This window comes from Carassius carassius, chromosome 28 (assembly GCF_963082965.1).
Source record: "Carassius carassius chromosome 28, fCarCar2.1, whole genome shotgun sequence".
Classification (NCBI taxonomy): domain Eukaryota; kingdom Metazoa; phylum Chordata; class Actinopteri; order Cypriniformes; family Cyprinidae; genus Carassius; species Carassius carassius.
In genome coordinates, this window is record NC_081782.1 from 12,407,254 (window position 1) to 12,434,084 (window position 26,831).

At 39.8% G+C, this 26,831-nt stretch overlaps 1 protein-coding gene across 2 annotated transcripts; it reads left to right on the forward strand.

Moving 5' to 3' along the window:
* aipl1 (aryl hydrocarbon receptor interacting protein-like 1) lies at positions 1-26,690 on the forward strand. 2 transcript variants are annotated; one of them, XM_059514349.1, is made up of 8 exons: positions 1-1,683; positions 1,771-1,862; positions 22,049-22,516; positions 22,726-22,905; positions 23,894-24,082; positions 24,620-24,796; positions 25,438-25,579; positions 25,856-26,690. In XM_059514349.1, the coding sequence occupies exons 3-8, from the start codon at positions 22,421-22,423 to the stop codon at positions 26,392-26,394; spliced, it is 1,323 nt and encodes a 440-aa protein (XP_059370332.1). In that variant the 5' UTR covers positions 1-1,683; positions 1,771-1,862; positions 22,049-22,420; the 3' UTR covers positions 26,395-26,690. The 2 variants fall into 2 exon arrangements, with proteins under 2 accessions (XP_059370332.1, XP_059370333.1); XM_059514350.1 differs by lacking the exons at positions 1-1,683; positions 1,771-1,862 and adding an exon at positions 15,815-15,989.
* The last annotated feature ends 141 nt before the right edge of the window (positions 26,691-26,831 follow it).

Consider the following 26,831-nt stretch of genomic DNA (forward strand, 5'->3'; position numbering starts at 1 on the left):
CTGATCGGGAGGAGAGAAGCCGGTATGAGGGGAGTTGAAGCGGAGACTCAGGACGCAGCGATATGTGGGCTAGATTGTGAAATTTAGGACGTAAGACTAATGGTGTCGTATTGAAGTTGATTGATTAGATTGTTAATGATTTCTGTTACAATCTGTTGAGTTGTCTTGAGCAGGTTAGGATGAGGTATTTTAGCTGAGTCTCGTTTTAGCTCTTTGATGTCAGGAGTGATTTGAGGTTAAGGTGTGGCTTTCAGCAAAAGGACGAATTACTTAAATTGTAGCAGCGCTTACAATAAATTATTCGATATTTAGAGTAGAGCAATACATTAAAAGTTGGCAAGAGAGACTGGAAAAGGCATCGGGACGCGATCCAGGTCAGAATCGAACTTGAGTTCTCAATGAGCCAGCCGCTTTTAAATGTCGTATGTGCGCTGCCTTGTGCGCCAGAACTGCGACTGAAATGAATCATGAGGGTTTTAACGGTTTTCGCGAGGATTTGATATGCGTGTGTTAAATCCAGGAAGCGTTCGGTTACACGACGGATTCTAAATCGTTCGATGACCGCTGCAACATTCGTTGTAACTTTTCGGAAGTGTGTGAACCCACTTCAGAACGAATGGAATCTGATACATTCCATTGGAAGAAATCGCGAGAGCGCTCGGTTCAGAGTTGAGTCGTACAGGGCGTGAGCCGTCCGCTAGTAGACAGTATGTAGGCAGTATGAGGGGGAAAAAAGCCATTGCGAAGATAAAAGGATGTTACGCCAATTTTATGTGGTATCTGGAAGTCGAACCGCTTACCATTATGACATACGAAGCGATCGACGAGAGAAATCGAGAATTCTCCCAGTGAAGTAACGTAAGTAGGTGTTGGACATTCCTCAATAAGAACTTTTCGCTCAAAGGTGTTTGTCGAAAAACTCAATATCGCACCGATACCGATTTGACGCTATTTGTTAAGTCAAGAAGCCTACATTTAAATAAATCAGACGGAAGAGCTGATAATTAACACTGTATTAACACGGACAACTGATATAGCCTAACAGTGGGCATTACACTGCTTCAAGTTATAATATATTAAACTCATATCGCCTGACGTATTTTTTTCTATTTTACTTGCTCGTTTTCCTTAGTTGCATTATATTTATGCTCATTTTAAACTTTCGTAAGACGACAATGAATAGGTCTTAAAGGGGCAATTAACCTAAAATGAATATTTAGTCATAATTTACCCACCTTGATATTACACAACCTTAGTCCCCATTCACTTTCATTGAATATATAAAAGATCCAATAAAAGTGAATGGTGACTTGCCCTCCTATTCCGCCTCATATTTTCTCCGGTTTTTACAGAAGATAGCAAGTTGTACAGGGTTGTAAAAACACGAGTGTTAGTAAAGTGTTTTTTTTTTTTTTTTTTTTTTTTGAGTGAACAGTCACTTTAATATAAAGCCTAATATCTCTACACGGAGTTTTGTAGTCAAGAGGTCTGTTCAAAATACGAATTGCATGAGCAACAGGAGATTGTGCTATACGAGAGTTGGAAAAGATCAAAATTGTAGTTTTGGGTAGTTGGATGGTTATATGTAAAACATGGATTTGGCCACGACACAACGCGTATACATCGTCACTGATTCCTGTGAGGCGAGAGCATGGCAAATTCCTCAAGACCCCACCCTGTATGGTGCGATACTAGACGAGTTTTTCCTTTAGGTTACTTGTTTCCTTTTTGTATGTGTCTGCTTTTTCACTTTTCTCTTTTCACACACAGCCTAACATCTGGCGTGAAGACCCCCGTTACATACCAATAGCAACAGTATGTAATTAAATGGATTTCTTCTGACTGACGTCTGACTGCTGAAGGTAAGTTATGAAATATGACTGTTCGAGGTGACTTTAACCGATGTGTCAGAACTGATCTTAAATATAATTGATAGTAAAATTGTAGATTCTGAAAAGAGTTTATGAAACGTTTGTGAAATGTCATTCTGGACATTAAATATCAAATGATAAAGCAAACAAGGTATTTTCCGAATTGGTTCCATCATATAACCAGATGTCTTTTGCTCTTTAATTTGTGGATGGGATTAAGCATTCAAGTGTTGACAAACATCCTTAATTCATGTTTATGCAATGGTTTTAATGGATTTCCTTGCTCCAGAAATTGTTCCAAGTTTGAAACATTTTAATCCATGACGTACTATATTTTTACTGATCAGCCTTAACAGAATTAAGCTAAATACTGAGGTTATGACATGTTGAAACCAGATTTTCCTTTATTAGTCATTTTAATCTACACCACATAATTACCTGATTTAGCTTTTTAATGTTAGTTTATGAATATCTTTTCCCTTGATTGTATATTTCTTATGAACTGAGAGCTGATTATGAAATCTTATCGATTTACAGTAAGACAAGCAAGAAATTCTCATGACTGAATATGATATGCATATTTGTGCCATTTAAAAAAAAAAATTAGATTAAATGCACTGAAACTACATTTAAAAATGGAGTTTGACTTTATTTTTTTATAAATCTGTATTTTATCCTTGACGTAAGAATACATTTTTCAGAATTAATGTTTCTATTCAAATTCCAGAAATGTAAGTGTGTCATATGTTTTGTCTACGCACCTTATTTAGGGTGTTTATAGATATTAGGTTAGGTGCTATATTTACTATTTCCTAAATGAAAACAAGGCTATATGGAGGTCCGTTTAATGTTTTTCTGTGGCTCAGTCTTGATTATTCAGCTGATGCAACATTGTTTGTCTCTTGAAAATGTGTTCTGAACATGAGGTACGACCTTAAAACAGAACAGCTTATAAATTTTTCCCTCGCAGCCTTGTTTTCATTTGTGAAAAATTAAATGGCGTCTTCCCTGAATAAAGTCAATATGTCTGAATAAATAAAGGGCTGTAAATGACATACATGTCATTTGTATACACTTTTAAAAAAGCAAGCTCAGACTGAAGTAGCTCATTAAAGAAGCAGCACAGTGCAGTTTATGGAAAAAAGAACATCTGTTCTCCCGCCCAGGGTAATCACTATCTGTAGAAAGTTTGGACATCTCAGATCTATATTCAGGTATAATTTTCTTGCAGTCTTTTCAAAGCAATGAATTTAGTAAGAGCAATGCTTATTTCCTGATTTTTTTTTTGCAGGGAAATGTTTGTTTTGTGAACCCATTGTCTGGTCTTGCACTTGCGTTCGGTGCTAAACGAGTTTATTCCTCATTCAAGCGTGGCTAGAAAGATACCGAAATATAATCGAGGAGTTGAAACTCCCTGGACAGTCCGTGCACTGAATGGAGAAATCACTAAGGGGGATGTTTGATTGCTATTCAAGTTATCTGCTGTTCAAATGCTTCCTCTTAGTTTTTGTCATTTATTGGCTTTACTGTAAGGTCTAGTTCATATTTTTGCTTCCTCTTTAACATTGGGCCATCATGGAATTTCATGAATAGATCAGTGTCGACGAACAAACCATAGCATGGAACTGCGACGACTCTATTTGTGGACATATGAGGAAAAATGTCATATCATGGAAAATTTTGGAACCACACCCTTAGTGTTACACATTTTCACTGTTCTGCTGGCCTCTTTGACATTTAGATTTTTTTACACTCTCATTTGTGGAGATTTGAGAGTTTTTAAATGGTTTTTCTGGAGTCTTGGCATACATTCCACCATTGCCTCCGTAATTGGTGCGGTATCGTGCCGCACAGACTGTGAGTGGGTTTTTTTTTTGCAGATGAAGCTCGGCTGAGACAGTGATTTGCCTGTTTGGCAGGTTGCTGTAGTTGTCTTGAGTGTGGGAGGGGAGGATCTCAGAAGAAGGTCTGCTGTTGTCTCAAGGACAGCGGAGCTTCCCGTCTGTGCAGCCCCGCAGTCCTGTGGGACCAAATGCTGGACACTCAGGCGGTTTGTGCCACGAGGTTTCAGGAAGCGATCCTGCAGAGCTACTGTCTACATTTTCATCTACAGGAACGTTACGCAGTTAGATTTCCTTGCAATACCTTTTTGCTGCGATGATTCGGCACTGTCAGAGACTTGTAGATTTCTAGAGTGAGTTTGCTTCTGCTGTCTATCCTGAGGGATCTGTATAATCTCCCTTTGATTAAATGGGCTGCAGGCTTTGTGCTCTACACTGCCATGTAAGTGACCCAGTTTGGGGTTTTGTGCTATTGTTCTTCATTGAATTACTGTCCTCGACATACAAGGCAGCGCACACATATGATGCCCCGAACTCTAAATAATGAGCTCCTTCATTCTATACATGGAAAAACGGGTTTGTTTAAAACCTGTTGACTTCACTTGTGGGCTATTTCTCTGTCTCTTTCTCTCTTTTAAGGCAGCCAAGCTAGTTCACCTCAGCAGTACAGAGTGTGAGCTGGCCCAGCTCTGTGGGAGGGTGGAGTCCGCCCAGAACGGCGTATCTCAGACAGCATGAAAGGCCTCTGCAGACAAAATGGAATTTATACCATATGTAACCGGCATCCCAAGAATGCATGGCACAGAGACTTGACCAACGGAAAGCACTACAAAAAGCGCAATGGAAAGGGTGAGAGACAGAGAGAGGGTGGGCTGCAGGAATGAACCTGTTGAGTATAATTCCATCAGTGTTTCCTAAGGAAATAATTAGTCCTTAGTTACACACTAGACAGGCTATAAGTTTCACATATACTGTATATACGGGGAAGTCGTGGCCTAATGGTTAGAGAGTCGGACTCCCAATCGAAAGGTTGTGAGTTCGAGTCCCGGGCCGGCAGGAATTGTGGGTGGGGGGAGTGCATGTACAGTTCTCTCTCCACCTTCAATACCACGACTTAGGTGCCCTTGAGCAAGGCATCGAACCCCCAACTGCTCCCCGGGCGCCGCAGCATAAATGGCTGCCCACTGCTCCGGGTGTGTGCTCACAGTGTGTGTGTGTGTGTGTGTGTGTGTGTTCACTGCTCTGTGTGTGTGCATTTCGGATGGGTTAAATGCAGAGCACAAATTCTGAGTATGGGTCACCATACTTGGCTGAATGTCACTTCACTTCACTTCACTTTATGTTAGCTATTTAACTGAAATATAAAACATAGTAACTATGTAATATACAGCTCTGAAGTTATACGTTTTTTTTAAGAAATTTTGAAAAAAAAAAAATTTAATACAGCAAGGATGCATTAAATTGACCAAACATGACCATAAAGACATTTATAATGTTACGAAATAAACATTTGTTCAAAAATATTAACCAGCTGTAAGTAATGTTTCTTGAGCTACAAACCAGCATATTAGATTTTTTTTTAATGACCACTGAAAACTGTAATTTTGATGGCTGAAATTCAGCTTTGCCGTCACAGGAATAAATTACATTTCATAATATATTATTGAAATTGTAATAATTCAGTGTCATTGTTTTTACTGTATGTTTGATCAAATGTGTGCAGCCTTGGTTAGCATAAGAGATTTTTCATAAACATCTTACTAACAACCCCAAACTATGGCAAAGTGTGTATATATCTATATAGCTTTGTGTCATTTTTAGTCGCATTACTACATACTCTCTGCAAATCAATTGCACTCAGTCAGTAAGTAATTTTGGCTGAGTCATTCGCCATGTTGTGTAAAATCCTAGCATAGATTTTTCATTGTTTTACATGAATTTGAACCGAGACATTCTCATTCAGTCTGATTTACCCGTGGCACAGTATTAAAAGCCTGATTGAGTCAAATCAAAGCTTTTGCTTCCTTTGCTGTGCTGGGAGAGGTAGCTGCCACCCTGATCGCCGCTAACATTGTGAGCTATGATTCAGACTTCGGCGGGTGGGGAGGGGGAGAACAGGCGAAGCTTTGTCATTACAACAACCAGCATTATGAAAGAAGCTTCATTTGAGTTGCTGCTTATTCATGGTTTACCAGCTGCCATCAGCTTCCTTTTGCATGTGCTGCTAATACAGAATATTCCTTTTTAGAATGTAGTCCAGTGTAACTGCATCAGGGAGGAGGCCTGGACTTGCTAAAGATATGTACTCATGCGCACATGCTTACAAGAACCAGGGCTGTAGTGCTCCTTAAGCAATTATATATCTCACTCTTTTAATTTTTTTCTTACTGAACCTGATTCATCAAATCACAGAACCGTTTTTAAATGGGTCTTTGGTTTTGTCATAAGCTGTGTTTCACAAAATAATGAGAAGAAGCTGAAGCCTCATTTTTAATCTTGGCCAGATGTTCTGCATTCTTCAGTGCTGCAATCTGCATTTCAGAAGAATGAGCTAAAGAAAGCACAATTACCTCAAAGTTCCAAACTTCCCTATTTTTCTCTAGGCAGTGCCCTGCAGCATGTGGCAGTCTTTGCAGTTCACGTATCCATGTGCCTGTGATTTTCGTGTTGTAGACATATGTTCCATTCATGCCGGCCAGTTATGACCCCCCATCCCCCCACCACAGTGTGAATATAATGGGGGATGCTCATCACACTCTTAAAGGCTCTGACTGCTTCCTCTGGCTACATGTGGTCTTCTGAAGCTCTTGTTTTAGATTTATAGAAACCCCACCCCTCAGCCCTGATATTAGCAGGAGATTACATGAATTCCTGAAATGGCTTGCCGCTTCCGTGTTGCCCCACAGTCATTTCCATTGTATAACCCAGCTGGAATTTCCTCTTTTATATCAAACTGTTTTGCTTGCATGTTTTTCTGTTTGTCAAGTGTCTGGAGGAAGTCGCATAGCGGTTTTAGAGCGGTCCAGCTTGGATGTCAAAGGCACGAATAGCAGGTGGCTCTCGTTAGTTTCTGAGTCCTTGCACAACCGTCATATTCATTCTGGAGAAGCAGTGGGTCTGCTGGGATGCAAATGCACACTAAAATGTGCCACACCCTTTTTCCTTTGGGGTTCCTCAGATGAATTCTCCTGCATAAACTCAGGCTTTGGCTAGACATTTCAGATTAAGGCTAAGATTATCTTGAGCGCTTTAGACTTTCTTTGGCTGTGCCTGTGACTTGGCCATGACATGTAGATTTGTGTTCATCTGAACTATATATAGACTTTCATGTGTCTTGCCCTGTACGCGCTAGCACTACTGTGCTCACTTCATCAATTTTGGCATGGGAGGGCGAGCACGCCTGCACCAAGGCAAAGTCTGGGAGTCAAGAGGAGGAGCAAGTATGTGTGTGATGATGTATGTGTGACGTCTGTGTCCCAGACGAGCCCTTGGTAAGTCTTCCTGTTTAACTTGTCGACTTCACAAACAAACAAACAAACATTATCAAAAAGCCTTTGGGTACAGGTGCGTTTTTCTCTCTAGCGGTTGGTTCCGATCTTTTCCCCTTCCCGGCATCTGCTGGTTTTTTAGTCTTTTCATCTGTGCATTAGTGAATGACATCCATTTCTCAATGTCTGCACTTCTCCATTTCTTACTGTTGCCTGCCCGCCGGTTGACTCATGCCGTGATTCATGGCAGATTACTGGAGCCACCTCAGCATTTGAAGCATTGCTGTTGGAACTGTGATTGCCTGGCCTCTTCAGAGGGCTTGATGCAGGCACAATGATGCATGATTAAGGATGGAGCTGAAATGCAAGTGGTCATTCCACTCTGTGCATATGTAAAGGCTGGTGAATAATGCACAAGAGCTGCGTGACATGGAGGAGAATGGGTAATGGAGTGTACGGGGTGAGACGAGCTTAGGCATCTGCCCTAAAGTCACATAACAGCTTTGGACACTAAGACATTAGGACCAGATGGAAACCCTGGAGTTCTCTCTTTCAGGAAGTCTGAAGAAGTGGTTTCACATGGCAGACTGGAAAATGTGGTGTGTTTGTGGAGGCATTTGTTTCAAAAGTTCTGCAGCCACCAACTTCCAGTTGTAAAGAAACGGTTGTTTTTTTTCCCTCACATGCAGATGATCTGCTTGCACTCTGTGTCATGTGGCATTTCATAACTAAAATGGATTCTTATATCCCTCAGGGATTTAGCGGTTTCCTTCCAGAGAATCTTACTGCATTCTGCCAGTTTATGGATCCAACCTCACATTTTTCCACAGTAGCAGAAAGGCGAGAGACTCAACCACTGGGTGTGGTTCTCTTTCTCCTCTCATTTTCTCTACTGTACTCCCTGTGAGAGCCTCTACTTGACGGGACAAGCATGACAGGAATGTTGGACTTGTCTCTGATGAACAGAGAGCTTGCACCTTTCAAAGCCGGTTTCCCTTAATAACCATTATCTCGGCTCAGAAATGACCCTGTGCTGCTGTGGATTTCACTTTAATTAAAGATCCCCCTTCTTCACCCACCCCATTTGGTCACTTCCTGATTATTCATCTGAAAGCTGAAAGGAATGACTAATGCGTTGATCCATAGTTCATTTTGGTAACAGTTTATGTAGGTGTTGAAGACTAACGACTAAATCAAGTAGGTGAACACGTATCTGTTTAGACAGATGGTGTAACAGTGCTTGCTTTGAAAAATCTGACTTGTGACCTCTTCCCACTGTCTTCCAGATGTTGGGCAAACCCATTTGACCCTTTGTCAATTGGATTGAAGTGTACCTTTGTATTTCACCTGCCGCTCAAGCTGTTCGGTGTCTCCTGGTGATGTGGGCAAGCTGTTGTTTCTTGGATGCCTTCGCTAGACAGCTGATGCAACAGTTAGGGTGCAGTAAGGGCCACTAGAAATAAAGGTATAATGGTGTTTTTTCCCATCACCGAACCTCCCATCTTGAGCCGTCTGTGGGCTATTGATTAATTGGTTCATTTGAAAAAGGTAGAAAGGGCTATAGGGAGGAAAATGTGAGCAGACGCTGCAGAGAGCGAGAGAAGGGCACATACTTCACCATTTCCCATTGCCTTACAGAGCAGCCTGACTCTAATTGTTTGGGAAGCTTCCACGGCTTTACAATAAATCACTCCTTGGGAACACTGTGTTCTGTGCGACAGGATTTGTAGGCATTGTGTGTTTGTATATGTCGGTGAGTCATAGTGTGTGTGTGTGTGTGAGAAAGACATCAAGAATTAAAACATGCCCCATTGTGTCCGGTGCTGACCACTTGTTAGCCTGTGGCTCTCTGAGCGTCTGGGTGGGGACATAAAAGACCATGCGAAGGACCTGTGAAAATACACATCTTTTTTTTTTCTGGGAGTGAGTTGGAGAGAAGTGTCTGGCTTTTCCATAACTGTTGTTATGCAGTTCCATCTTGTCTGTGCCGCCCATTCTGTGGGGTTAAATCCATTGTTGTCACGACTAGAGAGCACATTATAGTGTGATACTGGACAGTGGTGTGTGATTGTGTATAAGTCTTGTAACCGAAGCTGACAGCCCTCTCTGCCTGCAGTGTCCTGTATATAGAAGGATCTTGTCTCGGCCTTCAGACAAAGGACGATTCAACTGCCCCGGTGTCTGATAACAAAATTTTTTTTTTCATAGAAAAAAAAAAAAGGTTTCCTAAACCTGAGTGTAGAAGCATGCTTAATTTTTTTTTTTTTTATATAAATGACATTTAAATGACAATTCACAATGGTTTTGAGACTCATGAAGATTGACTGGTTTTGGTATTGGTGACTGAATTTTACCTTACCTTTAAAGAAGAATTATAATATACTTGTATAATTTTGCTATACTCATTTGTACTGTTATAGCTGATTTTCTATTATTTTCCATCTTATTTCTCCTCAAACATCCCTTTATTTCTTTGCCTCTGCAGATCCTGCCACACCCTATTCCCACATTTTCTGCGGCATATGGGGAACAGACTCCGGGAAGCCCACTGGCTGACCTGCAGCAGTTCTTCACTGGCAAGCTTTATGTCCTTGTGTACCAGCTAAAGCTGCCAGCTGAAGAACTGTTGTGGTTTGCTCTTTCCTGGCACATCAGCACAGAGATGGCGATGGAGAGGTAACGGCATCATTCCAAACAATCGATGAGGCCGTCTCAACCAATCCTGGAGCAGACGGATCCCATTTTTGTTGGCCCCTTCAGCAGCCTGCTCACGTGAGCTGTCTGAGCTTGGATATTCATTCTTCTCAGGCATAAACAAAGGCTACCATACAGCGTCCATGCTGACTCAGCCACATTCCTGGCCCAGTGAGGGTCCCTTGCCCTTATTTGGGTGTGGAGTGGCATTCTGTGCTCTCAACCGAGCTGACAGAGGTGGCCATCTTGCTCTTCAGCTGTAGCAAATGGTAGACCTGACATTTAGTGGGCCGAAACATTGAATACTACTGAAAGTAGTGTTCTTATAGAGGTTTCCATGCATTCTCGAGACATGCCCAGGCTTTGACGTGTTTGTGTGTTGAAAGTCGCAGAGATCCTCCAGGGAACAACTGATGAAAGACTGCAGAGCGTAACTTTCTCTTTCCCTTTCGAGGCTGTTCTATGGCATAAATATGATTTCTATGAGCTTGTGCACACTGTACGCATATAACCTTGGTCACACACACAGATCGGTCTATATTCACATCCTCGTCATGTCAACTGACCTTACGCAAGCAGCGAAAACTACTCGAGGCTGACTTCTTCAGCATAGAAAACGGGATATGAAAATTCGTCCCTCTAAATCCTCCCAGCCAGATGAAAACTGAAAATATTCTAGGCATTTAGCAGAACCAGATGCCGCATGCCTTAAATATGCTCCTTGTTCCTTTCCCTCCAAACGTGTACAAGATCCTTCCACTCTCTCACCAAACTTTGCAGATGTAAGAGTACCTATAGTTCTGACCTCATCCCAAGGGCTTCTTCAGGTCAGGGGTGAAGATCGCCTCCGTGATCCGCTCTAGTCTAATGTCAATCTCTCCACAAGTGCATTAAAAGATTGTTGAGCGTCGTCGTCTCAGCTGCTCTTAAAGAAGCTCGGCCTGTCTGTGTCTCAGGTGCACTTAGGCCATAGATAGTACAGTGCGCTACTCCCGTTTTAACCCTCTTTAGGGCCAGATGGTAAGGGTTAACACCTACATTTATATTAGATTACTATGGAAGTCTAAATGAACTTTATTGAATGATGTGTTGCTCAAATAAAAAATAAAATGGCTTTGGGGAAGACTTGCCTTGTTTAATTTTGCTTCAAATTAAATGTGATTTATTTTTTGTTGTGGTTCTAAATTCTCTATAAATGTGAACATGATTTCTACATCCTAGCTTTTCTTGTTGAATTTTTTTTTTTTTAAACTTTACATGGTCAAGATTCTATTTAGTGTATTAGGTTACAGTTAATTTATTCAGAAAGGTAATTTTGGAGCCTCTTTTCCACCATTTAATACAGCGGTACTAATTGATTTAACTGCAAACTGTGAATCAAAACACTCAGGGAATTATTTATCATTGAATCATGCCTCTAAAAGCATTCTTTCACGGAACAGGCCAAAAGGCAAAATACATTGCATGCTATGATCTCCCATAGACTTAACTACTAACTAGATGTTAATGCTGTTTATTTATTTATTTATTTTTTTGGTCCAATATTTTCTTTGCGGGACAACTTGTGTATGTGAACATTGGTCATGGAGCCCTTTTGTTTAATTAAGGTTGAGCTTGAAAGGGCCCCACAAGTGTAAAAGAATCCCAAATGGCAGATGTCATATCCTTCACAGTTACTTTGCACCAGGGTAAAGGGTGCTCGGATCACCCACCAGGGATCTTCAGCATACCTTCGACACTTTAGATAATGTTTAAACTTTGGGTCGAAAGCACACGTCCTGAACAATGGACTGTTTTGCATTCAGAAGGAATTTATAAAGATGTATAATATTCTTCAATTTGAACATTCTTATAAACATATTTATTCACAAAAAACAGCCATGGTCTGGTTTCTGTACAACGTGTGCAGGCATATATTATTAGGATTATTATTATTTTCAGAAAATCAGGTTTGTCATGGTATAAAGTAAATAAAATTCATGGAATTTTGGATCAAGTCAAGTTGTACAGTATGTGCGTTTCATAAATGAGGCACTTGAAGTTATTATTATTATTTTTTGTCTTATGTTTTGTTTTTCACAAATGCTAAGTAACTGCATCTGGTACAACTTGTTCAGACTTTAATTCAATTTAAATTGGAATGGACACAGGAATTTAAGATTCATTGGTACACCATGTTTCACACGCCATTTTCCAGACTCCTTCACACAAAATCTGTTCACGAAACAGAAGTCCATTTGGGTGGACTGATGAAACATTTATCTCCACACGGACTGCTTGGACACAACTGAGAGGGCAGATCCAGACTTGGTGCAAAGGGGTTTTACAACTCGTCTAAATTCCCCCCATCCGCAGGGTTAAAGCTGCTTAACCAGATTACCTGAAGTTCCAGGCAAGCAGGAGAACATTCACCTGACGAAACATCTGTGTCGTAACACTGTTCCAGCATCCTGCAATCCTGCCTGACCTTTGGCATGTGGCACGCCGGTGCCTTTTTCCTTTTACCGGGTCAATGTACCACAGTCTGCCTGTTGCACAGCGGGTGTCATGTAACCCGTCTGACTGGCAAGTGGCACAATGTGTAATTCAGTACCGCACAATGGCCTCAAGAGACTGAGGGTGATTCATGGTGACTGTTTGCTTTTAAAACCAGGAAGAGTCACATGAAATGTAAGGCTGTCATTCTCATGTACAACATTTACACTACAGGGCTCTATATTTTTATATCCGTATCCCACCTGATCGTTTCAGCTCATGTCATTGACACTCACTGCGGGAATGGCCTTTGGCCCAGATTTCCAGTGTTTAAATGTTCCTCGTTTGTTTAAATCAGTGCTGACGTATTGTACATGACCCCTCCTTTACTTCTTGTCAGTGTGCATTAAAGGGATAGTTCACCCAAAAACTTTAATGTAGTTCCAAACCTGTATGACTTTAATTTTTCCATGGAACACAGCATAAATATTAACATCCATTCATCCATGTATGTTTTATTGGAAATCAGTTTTTTGACCTCATAATAAAAATGCTATAACTACAAATTCTCCAATCACTTAGTCTGAATAACTTACTATTTCTAAAAAAGTTGCCAGCAAACTTACACTCAGATCTACCTCCATTTAATCAATAATCGACAGACAGAACCATGTCCTGCTCAGCATTTTTTTTCTTTCTCTATGTTGCATTTGGATGGATGTCACTATGGAAGAAAAAAAAAACTTTCATTTCATTTCATTTCATTGCGACTTTTAACCAATAAGAACCCTCTAGCTCCCACACTAGCATGTGTTTTTATATATCATGTTTCTTTATAAATTAACTTGTTTTTGAGCCCTGTGTTAAAAATTGTGCAAATATATGCATATTTGATAAATCAAACTTCACCTTTCTTTTTTTAAATGGGGACATTTGTAGGGGCTTCAACTCCTGGTCAAAAACAAGCGGCGCTCATAGCAGGTCCATGTTCAGGCCCTGTGATCAGAGCCGCTCCCCACAGTCTGGTGAATTCATTAGATGCTGCTGGAAAATCCCATATGCAGGGTGTCTGAGGGCCGGATGACTCAGAGCATATGTACACCCACCAATGTATGAGTAAGTAACTGAACTCCCAGTTAAATGAAGCAGTGTGATACATATAGCAGCATGCAGCCGACAGATCCAGAAATAGCCTCGGGAGGGACCCTATTAGGAAAAACCTAGAGGGAAAAGGTGAAAAATTGAGTACATTTTTGAGCAGTACGTAGGAGGGACGGATAGAGAACAGGAAAAACAAAAATGTTGGGAAAAATAGGAGGCAGTTCAAATTCCTTGTGAATCATTAATCTGTCATTTCTGTACCTTCATGCTTAATCCCAGCAGTGACGTCATCACAGGACCTGTCCAGCAGACGATGATTCCCTTCTCTGTTTAAAGGCTTGTTATGTAATTCCATGGAAAGTCTGACCAGGGGAACTACACGGGCTAGACAATCTCATTAAAGGGACATGAATGCCTCCCTCTCCCTCTGTCACAATTGAGCTTTGAGCCACGCATTTACTGTCTTTTTTAAATATCACTATTACTTCCTGTTGGACACTGTACATACATAAATTTTATGTAATTCTCTGACCTCATTATGTGATTTTCTCTGTCATGGGGCTGTCATTTATCTGAAAGAGATGAACTGTGATGCCAAGTGACAAAACGTCAGATTGTTTTGGGCGAACAGGACAATATATATATATATTAGTGCTGTCAATCGATTAAAAACTTTAACTAGATTAATCACACATTTTTTCTGTGATTAATCTAAATTCAAAAATATAACAGTTTTTAATTTAAGTAAACTTAAAACAATGCTAACATAAACCCATAATAAATGTCATGTTTACTCCTGCCCTTCCTGTCTTAACAGTTAGGAAATATACATAAATTTAATAAAGTTATCAAAGTTATATGCAGTCTGCACTGCATAAACTATAAATTAAATAGTTAAATCCTTATTAAAGCTACAAAAGTTATTTAGTCAAGAGCAGTGAGTCATTTTCTCTGTTCCCTTTGTTCTTTAACTTTACTGACAGGAAGCTTTATTGGCTGCTGTCCCAGACAGACACGCGGATCTCACCGTTTATATACTGTCTATGGATCTCGCCTCATTCTCTCACAACTCTTTTTGTTCATTTTAGACTTTATATAAATCATTTAAGATTGCTCTTATGAGGATAATCGACAAAACTGGCACTTTGGGATGTTTATTGTTAGTTCAAGCGCTTAAGAGAACTGGATTCTGGCGCCCTGTCTATGCATTGTGTGAGTGTGTGTGTGTGTGTGTGTGTATGTGTCACATAAGGGCATTCACAGACAGCGCATTCTCTTTTGTCTTGCCGCGCTTGAAATGTTTAAAAGCATTTAAATGAATAAGAGCGTGATCATATAATGTAAAGCTAGCCAACGGATGGTAGAAAATACGGATGCTGCGTTAATTGCGTTAAATATTTTGACACGTTAAACCAGACAAAAATTAATCGCATGCATTAACGCGTTAACGTTGACAGCACTAATATATATATATATATATATATATATATATATATATACAGTAAGTAGACATTCAAAAGGCCCTTTTTACCACCGCGTATACCGCCGTCGCGGCGTTTGTAAAGTGCATTTGCAGCTTTTGCCCGCTGAGTGGCGCTTTAACCACAAGTTATCAAACAAGCGCATCAAAGCACATTTTTGCAAATAGACGTCAGTTTTGCCTCACTGATGTGTTACATTTGACGGCTTCAGTCACGGAAAATGAAAGAAAAACACTATAGTTTAAATATTTAATATTTAATATTCACAGGTGAAAGTTTGGTATTTATGAAGTTTTGTGCATTTCTTAGAACGAATTCAAGCAGGATAAATGTCAAGCCTGTGCCTGAGTCTGTGCTTATATTTTCTAAGCTACTGTACATGGTATTAAACCATATTTTAGATTTGACACATTTAAAAGGTGTGCAGTATTATTTATATTATATTAATTATGCGTTATATTATTCAAAAGAAATTGTGGTTTACTTTGCATCGGAGCATCGGGGCATTTTAATTTATATTTTAAATATAAATATATTTTTTCCTTTAATAAAACAACATTATTTTTTGTTATTTGTTACCTGTCCTTTATTTTGACATAACTTATTGGGAAAAAGACATTTGTCTGTAAACTGATTAAGAAATTGTTGCATGTGTAAACGTGAAGCACTGTATTATTATATATACTGTATAGACAATTACATTTAAAATACAATTGCCTATGTACAATAACACTCTTTGAAGTATCTTGTGGGATAGTTTAAATATCTCAGTCCACCACGTCATTGACACGCAGAGACAATAAATATAAAGCTGTTCTGCAGCAGTGCGGTTTGAGGAATGTATGTAGTTCCTGTTTCCTCGTGAGGAGTACATTGTGTCCATGTGAACAGGGTGACATGACATCCAACAGCAGCATGGCATGGGGCCTAGCGCTATTGTTTAATGAAAAAGGAACAGTGGCGTTTCCCACACTGGCTCATTGTCGCTCTCAGCTGATCTGTCTCTACGGGCTGAGACCTGTCAAACCCTGCATTTAGGTAAGTAAAGCTATTTAAGTAATGACATATGAGGAAGAAAGCTTAGTCATGAGGCTGTTGTACAATACTGTTTGGAACAAAAAAATGATTGCAAGATATTGCTGCAGTACAACAGTTAAATAAACAAGAAATTAATATTGAGTAACTTACATTTTACAAATGGTAATGCCAGTTATTTTGTGTATGTGTGATTCAATGACTCATTCATGAAGACATTAACAATGTAACCTGCAGAAACAATCACTTAAAATCTCTACCACTAATGTATGTACTGACAATCTGTCTGGAACACAGACAGCTCAGCCAATCAAATTTAAGGATTGAAACTAATTGTTGTATAACGGGCTGTGAATGTTAACTAACTGTTGCAAATACCATCATACACCCAAGCTTGAGCTTGGACTTGCATATTTGAAGAAATTGTTGATAGCTTTATGCAAATGCACCTTAGATTTTTCTATAACCAGAGCAGCTTTTTAATAATAGATTGCAACAAAGCTTTTTTCTTCATTTTCTAAAATGCTCTGGCATTTTATCACACACGCTCCCTCAAACTCTCTCACGCTCTTTCTCTTTCTTGTGGCTAATTGACGCATTTTTCCAGTGGAGAGGTTTGCGTTTGATTCAGGGGAGGTCAGTGAGTGCGTTTGGGTGGGTTTGCAGTCTAAGATGTTGGCACAAGCTCTCTGAGGCGCTCACCTGAGACCTTCACTTCCATCCATACCTTGATATCCTTGGAATGTGTGTATTTATGTTTATTTATAACCTTTCCCGTGAACCATGACAACCATACATGCCTTTGTTCACCTGTGAAGGCCTATGTGACAGGAACATTGCCACTGGGGCACAGGATTGTTCAGCATGAGGCACAACTCTTTAAGAAACTGCACTAATCCTATTCCTGACATCCGATTATTCCGAAGAACATGGATTTTTGTCACACCCTCATCATGTGGTTAAGCAACAATGTGGATGAATTTGATATTACATCATTAAACTGAGTTGTCCACTTATTTGTTTTTCATTCAGGGGATCTTAAGGTGGAACTGATGTGTTGCGATGACTCCAGAATCACATGACTCAAATTCCTTAGCAACATTTCTACATAAACACAGAAGATGTTGTGTTTTTCCACAGCTTCCCTGCTGCCCGCATTCTTGTGAGCGGACTGTTTAGTGGACCTTTTGCTCTGGCTCTCTGCATGGAGGAATGTGATAATGCATCCCAGCTTTGGCTTAGCCCTCCGGCCGGCCGCCTCTGTCTCTGGCTTCCCAACACGTGTCTGGCTCTGACTCCCACCACCCCCAGAAACCTGCGGGACCCAAGAACGCCACACACTGTGCACTACCCCGAGAGATCTGCTTCTCCAGCGTCACACTAGCAGCACGTTCAACAACAGCTGTGTTACTCATGTGACCAAATGTCAAAGGCCTGGGCAGGCGGCATGTGTCGGTGAGGTGAGGTTTATGATGGAATGTCTGTGAGGTTACAATGTTCAGGTTTTGTGGCCAGACACATTAAATGAGATTTATGTGTAGAGGATTTGCTAGGCTTCAAAGATGCTACTGTAGGACCTAACTGACGCACACTTTGTAAAACATTTGCATTACACTGCAATTCAGTTCATGGTTTTGGTTTCATTGAAAATGAAAGCAGGAAAGCAATATGATATGCAAATCTGACACTATAATTTTTCTGACACTATAATTTTTTTCACAATTACAGTGGAATTACACTACTTTTTGATCTTGGTGTATTTTAACAGTATATTTTATTCTTAATCAGAAAGATTCTATCGTTATATCTAGTTCTTAACTACCTGATGATTTTAGAAAAAATTATCCATTAGTTGTATCCTTCAATGCTCATGAAATGAAAGGATGCAACTCTTGAACGCTCAAAAAAGGACTGTTAATCCCAAAATATATTTAAGTTTTGATGTAAACAATTAACGTATGCAAACAGATGAATACATAGAGCTTAAAGCTCAATGCAAAAACATCTTTTTTTAGGATGGTGCAGTTCAAGAGTTAACAATTTGTTATAATCATCCATTCCATCACTCAAATCCTGCACTTACAATGGCTATAAAATCATTATGACAGGTTTGACGTCAGTCAAATACTATTGGTACTTGTGTGGCTTTTGCCCTCATTTGATCAAAATTTGAATGTATCATTTTAACTGTGATTTAGCAGAGAAAAACAGCTAGTATATGATACCCTCAATGCAAAAATGACACCTGTGCACAGATCACTGAGGGTGTTTTGGCAGTGCAGAGGAGGGTGACCTGTCTGTGTGTTAAGTAAATGCCATGCTTAGAGAGTATTATGGTCAGACTCTAAGCGCTAATGCTTTGGCCCGTGGAGTGTCCGTACTGTCTGTCATAGATCTGCAGGTCTCTAAAGTCCAAAGAGGTTAAAGAGCACTTAGGGTTGAGAGCTGGACTGTCTGATTCTTCGGCCATCCCAGAATATCCCGGTCAGCTGGTCTCCCTGAGTGACGGAGCTTATAGAATAGCTCGTCCCATGTGATGGTGGGAAGGTGGCTGTGTCAGCAGGCGCTCAGTGTGAGAGTGTGCGCTCATGTGCCCTTTGTACTGCCTGCTATGCACAGTGGTATGTATCTAAAGGTCGAGGGGAGGTACATGAGGCTCCAGCGGGGAGATATCGGACCACTCGTTGCCCTGGATCCCAAAGGCCAACATGGCACTGTCAACTCTGAATTCATTATCCTGTCAGGAGTTTGTATCTTACAGTATTATATCAGGGAACTCAGATTACTGTCGTATCAGATTTTCTTATATATCTGATCGCATAAAAATGACTTTTAAATTAGTCACTGTTTAGTGACAGATGGCATACTCATTAGAGAGACATTCCGGGGTTAAGTGAGTTTCTCAAGGGCGCAATAGTCACAGATCAGGTTTGTGATCCCAGTAACACTGCAGACACCCTTATTTTGGTTAGGGTTAGGTAAGATAATCTTGGTGGCTACCATCACTTTCATCTTTGGCCTTTATTTTTGGATCATGGGATCCTGATCGATAGATCACTGACACTGTTTTAAAGACACTTGGAACATTTATGAGGAATAGCACAGTGTACGGTTTTACAGGTGTGTCTGTTTTGCAGGTCCAGGCAGCTCTTATTAACTCAAAACAAAGTGGAACAAACAGACACCCTCCTGCTGGAGCTTACAGGTATCACACACACTCACCTCACTCTAGCTATCGATTTACATTTAACAGACACTTTTATCCAAAGTGACTTACAGTGCATTCAGACTAGCATTTTTTACCTAACTTGTGTTCACTGGGAATCGAACCCACAACCTTTTGCACTGCTAACGCAATGCTCTTCCACTGAGCCACAGGAACACATCTAGCTAGCTATCCTTCTGTTGCTCTATCCATCCATCCGTCCATCCATCATATACACACACACACACACACACACACACCAGCACAGATGAGTGATGAGCTTGTCATGCTTTGATTCAGTAAAGCATGGGTGACTAAAGAAATCCTAACACATGTGTCCTGTCGGCTGAAAGCAGAGCACAGGATGTGTGAAAAGGCCACAGAAAATGGGCTCCCTGAAGGGGAATGGCGTCTCAGATACCACTTCCTCTCCTAACACAGGATGTTTCCTACAGTTTCATGTCGTGTCAGGTCAGCACAATGTGTCACATTATAACAAGGCTGGATAACAAACACATACACACACACACACACATCACCATGGCTTAACGCTGACAGACCAGTCACCTGTCTGTTTACTGGCTGCCCTCCTCATCTTTTTATGAATAGAGGATCACAGCTTAAATCTGAGCCCAGCAGTGAGTGTCATATTACATGAGCGGATTGCTGATACATTTTCAATATTCAGGTTTTCGTTTTGTTCATAGAATCGTTTTGATGGCACACAAGCCGTTCTCCACGTGGCTGCACACGCACAACGGAGCATGCGTGGGTGAACTGACGCAGTCTCCATGACTCACTCACACACCAAACCTCACTTACAGCATCATTAATGTCCTGCGTCTGTGGCAGGTGAGCAATCACAGAGCAGCACAGATCAGACCCACTTACAGCCATCGCACTTCAGCCGCGCTGCTTCACTGCAGCATTCAGCAAACAGCCATCAAACGCTCGAGAAATCAGCTGATAGCTTTTTATCTTTTAATTTTTTAAAACATAAATGTAATTGTTATTTCATTAAATTTACTTTCACGTGTAAATTTGAACCCGCTACTGAAATAGATGAAAGCTTTTTAGCACAAAAAAAAAAAGATCAAGATGAAAGTGATATGCCTTGACTGAGGTAAACTTCCACATTATGTCATATTTTCTGCTGGGTCACAGGCTGTAAATCAGAAAGTAATTTAAAAAGTAACACCAAATGTCATAAATCATAAAACACCAGAGAAGACTGAAGCCATTGGAACGGACACAAGGTCTAAATGATTTAACCTTGTCATTAACAGTGAAACTGTGTTTTAAATAAACATTTTACATCTAACATTTTAAATCAGTTTTGTTTTATTTGAAATTGAAGAGTATGTTGAAATTAAGCATAACTAATGGTACCCTGTATATATATACATACAGTACAGACCAAAAGTTTGGACACACCTTCTCATTCAAAGAGTTTTCTTTATTTTCATGACTATGAAAATTGTAGAGTCACACTGAAGGCATCAAGGGCTATTTGACCAAGAAGGAGAGTGATGGGGTGCTGCGCCAGATGACCTGGCCTCCACAGTCACCGGACCTGAACCCAATCGAGATGGTTTAGGGGTGAGCTGGACCGCAGACAGAAGGCAAAAGGGCCAACAAGTGCTAAGCATCTCTCGGGGAACTCCTTCAAGACTGTTGGAAGACCATTTCAGGTGACTACCTCTTGAAGCTCATCAAGAGAATGCCAAGAGTGTGCAAAGCAGTAATCAAAGCAAAAGGTGGCTACTTTGAAGAACCTAGAATATGACATATTTTCAGTTGTTTCATACTTTTTTTTGTTATGTATATAATTCCATATATAATTCCACATGTGTTAATTCATAGTTTTGATGCCTTCAGTGTGACTCTACAATTTTCATAGTCATGAAAATAAAGAAAACTCTTTGAATGAGAAGGTGTGTCTAAACTTCTGGTCTGTACTGTGTATATATATATATATATATATATATATATAAACCGATTCCGACAATATTTGACAATAATACCATTATAAATATTTACCTTTTTTCTGATCAAATAAATACGACAAAACATTTTTTAAAAATCTCCAAACTTTTGAATGGTAGTGTTATCTCATATGTCTGGATTTGGTTTAGAAACCTTCAATATTACTTCTGCAAGATGATATAAACTAGATTCTAGATTAGCTACTGTACAACTACAGAGCCTTATTGAATATTATATACAATCATTACTGCTTTTTAACTAAACATACACCATAAATATAATACAATGATAAAGCATTCACTTAAATATTCTTTATTTTGATAAAAGGAACAGACACAGAGACAGTGACATTCTGAATCTGAAGAGTCCTAAATTAAGATGACAAAGTTCACATTGTGAACAGACTTGGATGGCAGCATCCAAAACAACAGAGACAAGCGTTGACCATATGATTTCTGGAACGCAAACTTCAGTACATTCTGTTATTGTTACAGGAAATGTACAATAAACTCTGAACATGCACTAAAGTAGATTATGAAAATCAGCTACGGCCCATATCTATCAGATGGCACCAGAATGTGTAACCTTTTTAACAGTTCTTATTAAGGGCAGATAACCATCCAGTGATTACCACAAAATGTGTTTTTACACTTATTTTAGTTGGGTCCCATCCTGGTTGTTTTGTCCAGTGAATCCACTGCTTAATAATATTGCAGATTCTAACAAGGGTTTAGATATGCGATTGGCCGGTACACAATGTTCAGACATGGCTTGTAAAAACCATAATTGCATATAATTAAGTGTCTGATCCAGGACAGTCTTAGCAAATGGGATAATGCAGATGGCTTGTTCCAAACTTTTGTCTCGGCAGGAGCTCGGCACGAGCAGTGCTACAACACACTCTTTGCGATCCAGCTGTCGGCCATATGTGTGTGATGGGGTCGTTGAGTCCATACACGGCTCTACATCATATCCTTTCTTTCAGCGTTTCCTGTAGACCACTATGTTGGGATTGAACAGAAGGCGGCTGAAGAACCCCAGCTTCGTCCAGAATGTTCTAGGCTCTTCTGGTTGTGTATGTAGCGTGAAAATGCTGAGGAAAGCTCTTCTGTGGATGAGAAGGTGGGGCTGCTGGGCCTAATCCTGTTATCCCAGCCTTCTTAATCCAGATCCAGTCAGTCTTTACACCTCTTCAGTCACAATAAAACACAAACACACTTCCAATACAAATATATCTGACATTATGGAGGACAGCGTGATGCTGGGTGTTGAAGGGATCAAGAAACGCATCTTGCATGGAGGGACCGGTGAGAAGCCTAAATTTATCACAGGAACTAAGGTACAGCTTCACAGTCATATTTTATACGCATATATGGCAGGAGTGTCATTGCATTTGTAACAGTAGAAACTATACCTTAAAGGTCTTATAAGGTATATAGAGATTTTTAGTGCTGAGTTATAGATTTTATTGTGGATTTAATAACAGATTAAACCCAAAATAACAAAATATGGGGCTAAAGCTTTCTAACTCTTCCATGTTCCCTACAGGTGAAGTTTCATTTCCGCACTCAGCTCTGCAATGATGAGCGCACCGTGATAGATGACAGTAAGAAGGCAGGTATGCCCATGGAAGTGGTGATCGGGAACCTGTTCAAACTGGATGTTTGGGAGACTCTGCTCATGTCTATGCACATAGGGGAGGTGGCTGAGTTCTGGTGTGACGTCATTGTAAGTATAATGTGATTTCCAATACTACAAATTAGAGAGGTGGAATTAAACATTGTGATTAAATTGAATAGTCCAGAGTTAAAAGGATACAGTACAGTAATAGCAGTAATATTGTAAAATATTATCATAATTTAAAATAACCATTTGAATATATTTTGAAATACCGTTTATTCCTGTGACGACAAGAAATCATTCTAATATGCTGATTTGGTGCTCATGAAACATTTCTTCTTATTATCAATGTGAAAACAGTTGTGCTGCTATTTTTTTTTTTCAGGATTCCTTGATGAATAGAATGTTAAAAAGAATAGCATTTGTTTAAAAGTGAATTCCATGTAACTTTTTAAAAGTCCTTAAGGTAACTTTTGATCAAATTAATGCATTCTTGTGGACTACAATTCATTATTTTCAATTATTTTCCTGAACCCAAAACTTTGAACAGTAGAAAATGATTTAAAAAAAATATTCACACCTCGAGTTTGAGTGAAGGCCGAATTGTAAACTGATATCATAAACCAATAACCCTTTACACAGTAGATACATTCAGATGAGACGTGGTGACTGACATTTCCGTCAGTGACCTTTATGGTACGCTACGAGCACAAAGTTGTGGAATACCACAGTGAGTTCCATGCTCTCATACATTAGCCTGATGGAAAGTTAAATCCTTACAAAATAGGATTAATCTGAGGCTGCTCCACATGGTGTAATCATCATTTACAGCTGCCAGCACCTGAGATACAGTCCTATGGCTCTAACAGTCTCTATAACATTATGGGAAATACCAGGATGGTTAATACAAACACAGTCATCAAGCCACATAAACACACACTTTTAAGCTTTAGAAAAGTGCCATGGCATTTAAAATATCAGTTGGAAATGGAAATATTTGAAGTATCTTTTACCCTGAAGAATGACTTATATTAGGGATTATAAATAAGTATTAGTGTTAATAAGTATTTATGTTCTTTCCTCTGTGGCCGAGCAGCACACTGGTATGTATCCTATAGTGGCAAAGAGTCTGCGGCGTATCGCAGTGGGGAAAGATCCAGTGGACTGGCACATTCACACCTGCGGCATGGCCAACATGTTTGCCTACCACAGCCTGGGCTATGATGATCTGGATGAGCTTCAGAAAGAACCACAGCCTCTTTACTTTGTAATGGAACTTCTGAAGGTCTGGACTTTCAGGCACATTGAAAAAAATATTAGCAAATTTTGGCTAAACATACGTTCATATTTAATACGGATTTACTTGTACTTTTACTTTATATGAAGAACAGGTCTCACACACTGCTTTAGCTTGCAAAGACGGCTTGACATTTATTATCACTGCAAGGTTTTAGCCTAAAGAATTCCGTCTGGAATTGAGGAAGATCGAAATGCTGCAGTGCTAACAAATACACTTTGGAATGAATTATTCTTTGCAAGCTACAGCAGTGTGCAGGACTTTGTCTTCTTTAATAATATAATTTCCATATGCACCAGCTGTAACCTTTCATGGCTTTTTATTTGTGTATCTGCAATATGATATTTAGTGGAATACATTATTACAGGAGATCTATGGCAGACTGTTGACTATTCACAGGAGTAGTACACAACATGTGCACTAGGTGGAGTCAGGGGATCATTTTAATATCTGTTCAGGCTGTAGCACTAACTGGAAATTAATTATATGTGTGAAACCGACTGCAGTAATCAAAAATGGGTTCAGGTACAGCAGCCCAGTGAGTATGACAGAGAGTCCTGGGCTCTGAATGATGACGAGAGATTGAAAGCGGTACCTGTGCTCCACGGTCAAGGGAACAAGCTCTTCAAACAGGGCCGATATGAGGACGCCACACTGAAATACAAGGAAGCTGTTATGTGCATCAAGAATGTGCAGACAAAGGTAAAAATACACCTCTGTAGCGGTTTTCCATACATTCAGTAGCTTACAAATGAGAAAAATATCTTAAAAATATTTTGGTCATGAAAGAATTGAACAACAATACCACTAATGTAATATTAAAGAGATAGTTCCCCCCAAAATGAAAATTCATGTTGTTCCAAACCTGTAAGAACTTTCATCTTCAGAACTCTAATTAAGATTTTTTTTTATTAAATCTGCAAGCCTTCTGATTCTGCATAGACTTGTTTGCAAGCAGAGGAATGCACTCGCATACATCATGCTACTGTCGTGAATGTGTGTCGATGACTGACAAGAAGAGAAAAATAATGTCTTTGTGCACAAAAAGTATTAAGGTTGAAACCACTGATGTCACATTAAATGTGACTATTTAAATGATGTCCTTACTACCTTTCTGGGCCTTAAATGTGTCAGTTTTGTTGCTGTCTATGGGAGGGTCAGAGAGCTCTTGGATTTCATCAAAAATAGCTTAATTTGAGTTCTGAAGATGAACAAAGGTCTTACAAGTTTTGAATGGCATGAGAGAGGGAGTAATTAATGACAGAATTTCCATTTTGGGGTGAACAACCCTTTAAATGAGGTACGGCACGTCTCATTTAATTGAAATGTGTCTGTTTCTTTAGGAAAAGGCATGGGAAGCTCCTTGGCTGAGACTGGAGAAGATGGCCAACACGCTCACTTTAAACTACTGTCAGTGTCTGCTGCACATGGAGGAGTACTATGAGGTCATCGAACACACAACTGACATCATCAACCAACACCCTGGTGAGTAACAGGAAATTTTATTCTCCAACCAATTACAGACACAAACAAATGGCAGCAGGAATGTGTCTGGTTTTGTCAGAGTAGTGTGTGACACCTGTTGTCTGTTGGTGTTGGTCAGCGCTTGGTTTCACCGACTGAACTTGTGGCGATTGTTGGGTCTTAGAATTGATAATTGAGTGTTGCCATTGATCAGCATCTGCTGATGTGATGTAAATTGACCTTAAAACAATAAGATGTGTTTCCTGATGTGAAATGCACTATTCTCTGTATTTGCAGGGGAAATGAAAGCCTTCTATCTGCGTGGAAAAGCGCACATGGAGGTGTGGAATGAAGCTGAGGCCAGAGATGATTTCACGAGAGTCCTGGATCTGGACCCAAACATGAAAAAGACAATCAAGAAAGAGCTTGCCGTTCTCAAAATGAGAATGGAGTTAAAAAATGAGGAGGACAGACTGATGTACAAGGGCATGTTCGCAAAAATGGCGAGAGAGCAAGAGTCTCTAGAGCTGGAGAATCCAGATCAAGAGATTTCAGAGCAAACATCTCCAGAACAAGAGACAACTCAAGAAAAAGAGAGTGCAGAAGCACCGCTAGAGAAAACAGGTGAAGAACAAACAACTTCAACACAAACATCTCCTGAGCAAATAACTTCAGCACAAGAAGTTTCACAAGAAGAAACATCCACTGCGCTATCAAGTTCTGATCGTGAGATACCAGAACAATCAACTACTCAGAATGTGACTTCAGAACAAACTACCACAGACGAAGCTACTCCAGAACAATCAGAAGCAGTGCAAACATTTCAGGAGCAATAAGCCTCTAAAGAAACATCCCCAGAACATAATACTTCAGAGCCAACCCGTCCAGAACAAGCAGACCAGGATCTTATAACTTCAGAACAAATGACTCCAGCTGAAACGACACCAGAAAACACCAGTCAATAAGTCTTAATTATACTTTTTTTAAAGAGAGGTGCAATAACGATGATGTGGGATAAAGCTGAACCCTTTCGACTTTTTCCTTCTGACATTTTTTGTTGCATTTCTTCATTTATTCTACATTATGATGTAAAATTGAACATAGTGTGACTAGTTTTGCCAGATTATCCAATAAAATACGCAATCATTTGCTTTGTTGTGGTGGATAATTGAATAATGAATAATTAATTCTGGATTTCTTGTTTGCCAAATATTACTGTAGAATTTCAAATCTTTACGCATTGCATTTCAGCCTTTCATCAATTCATGAGCGC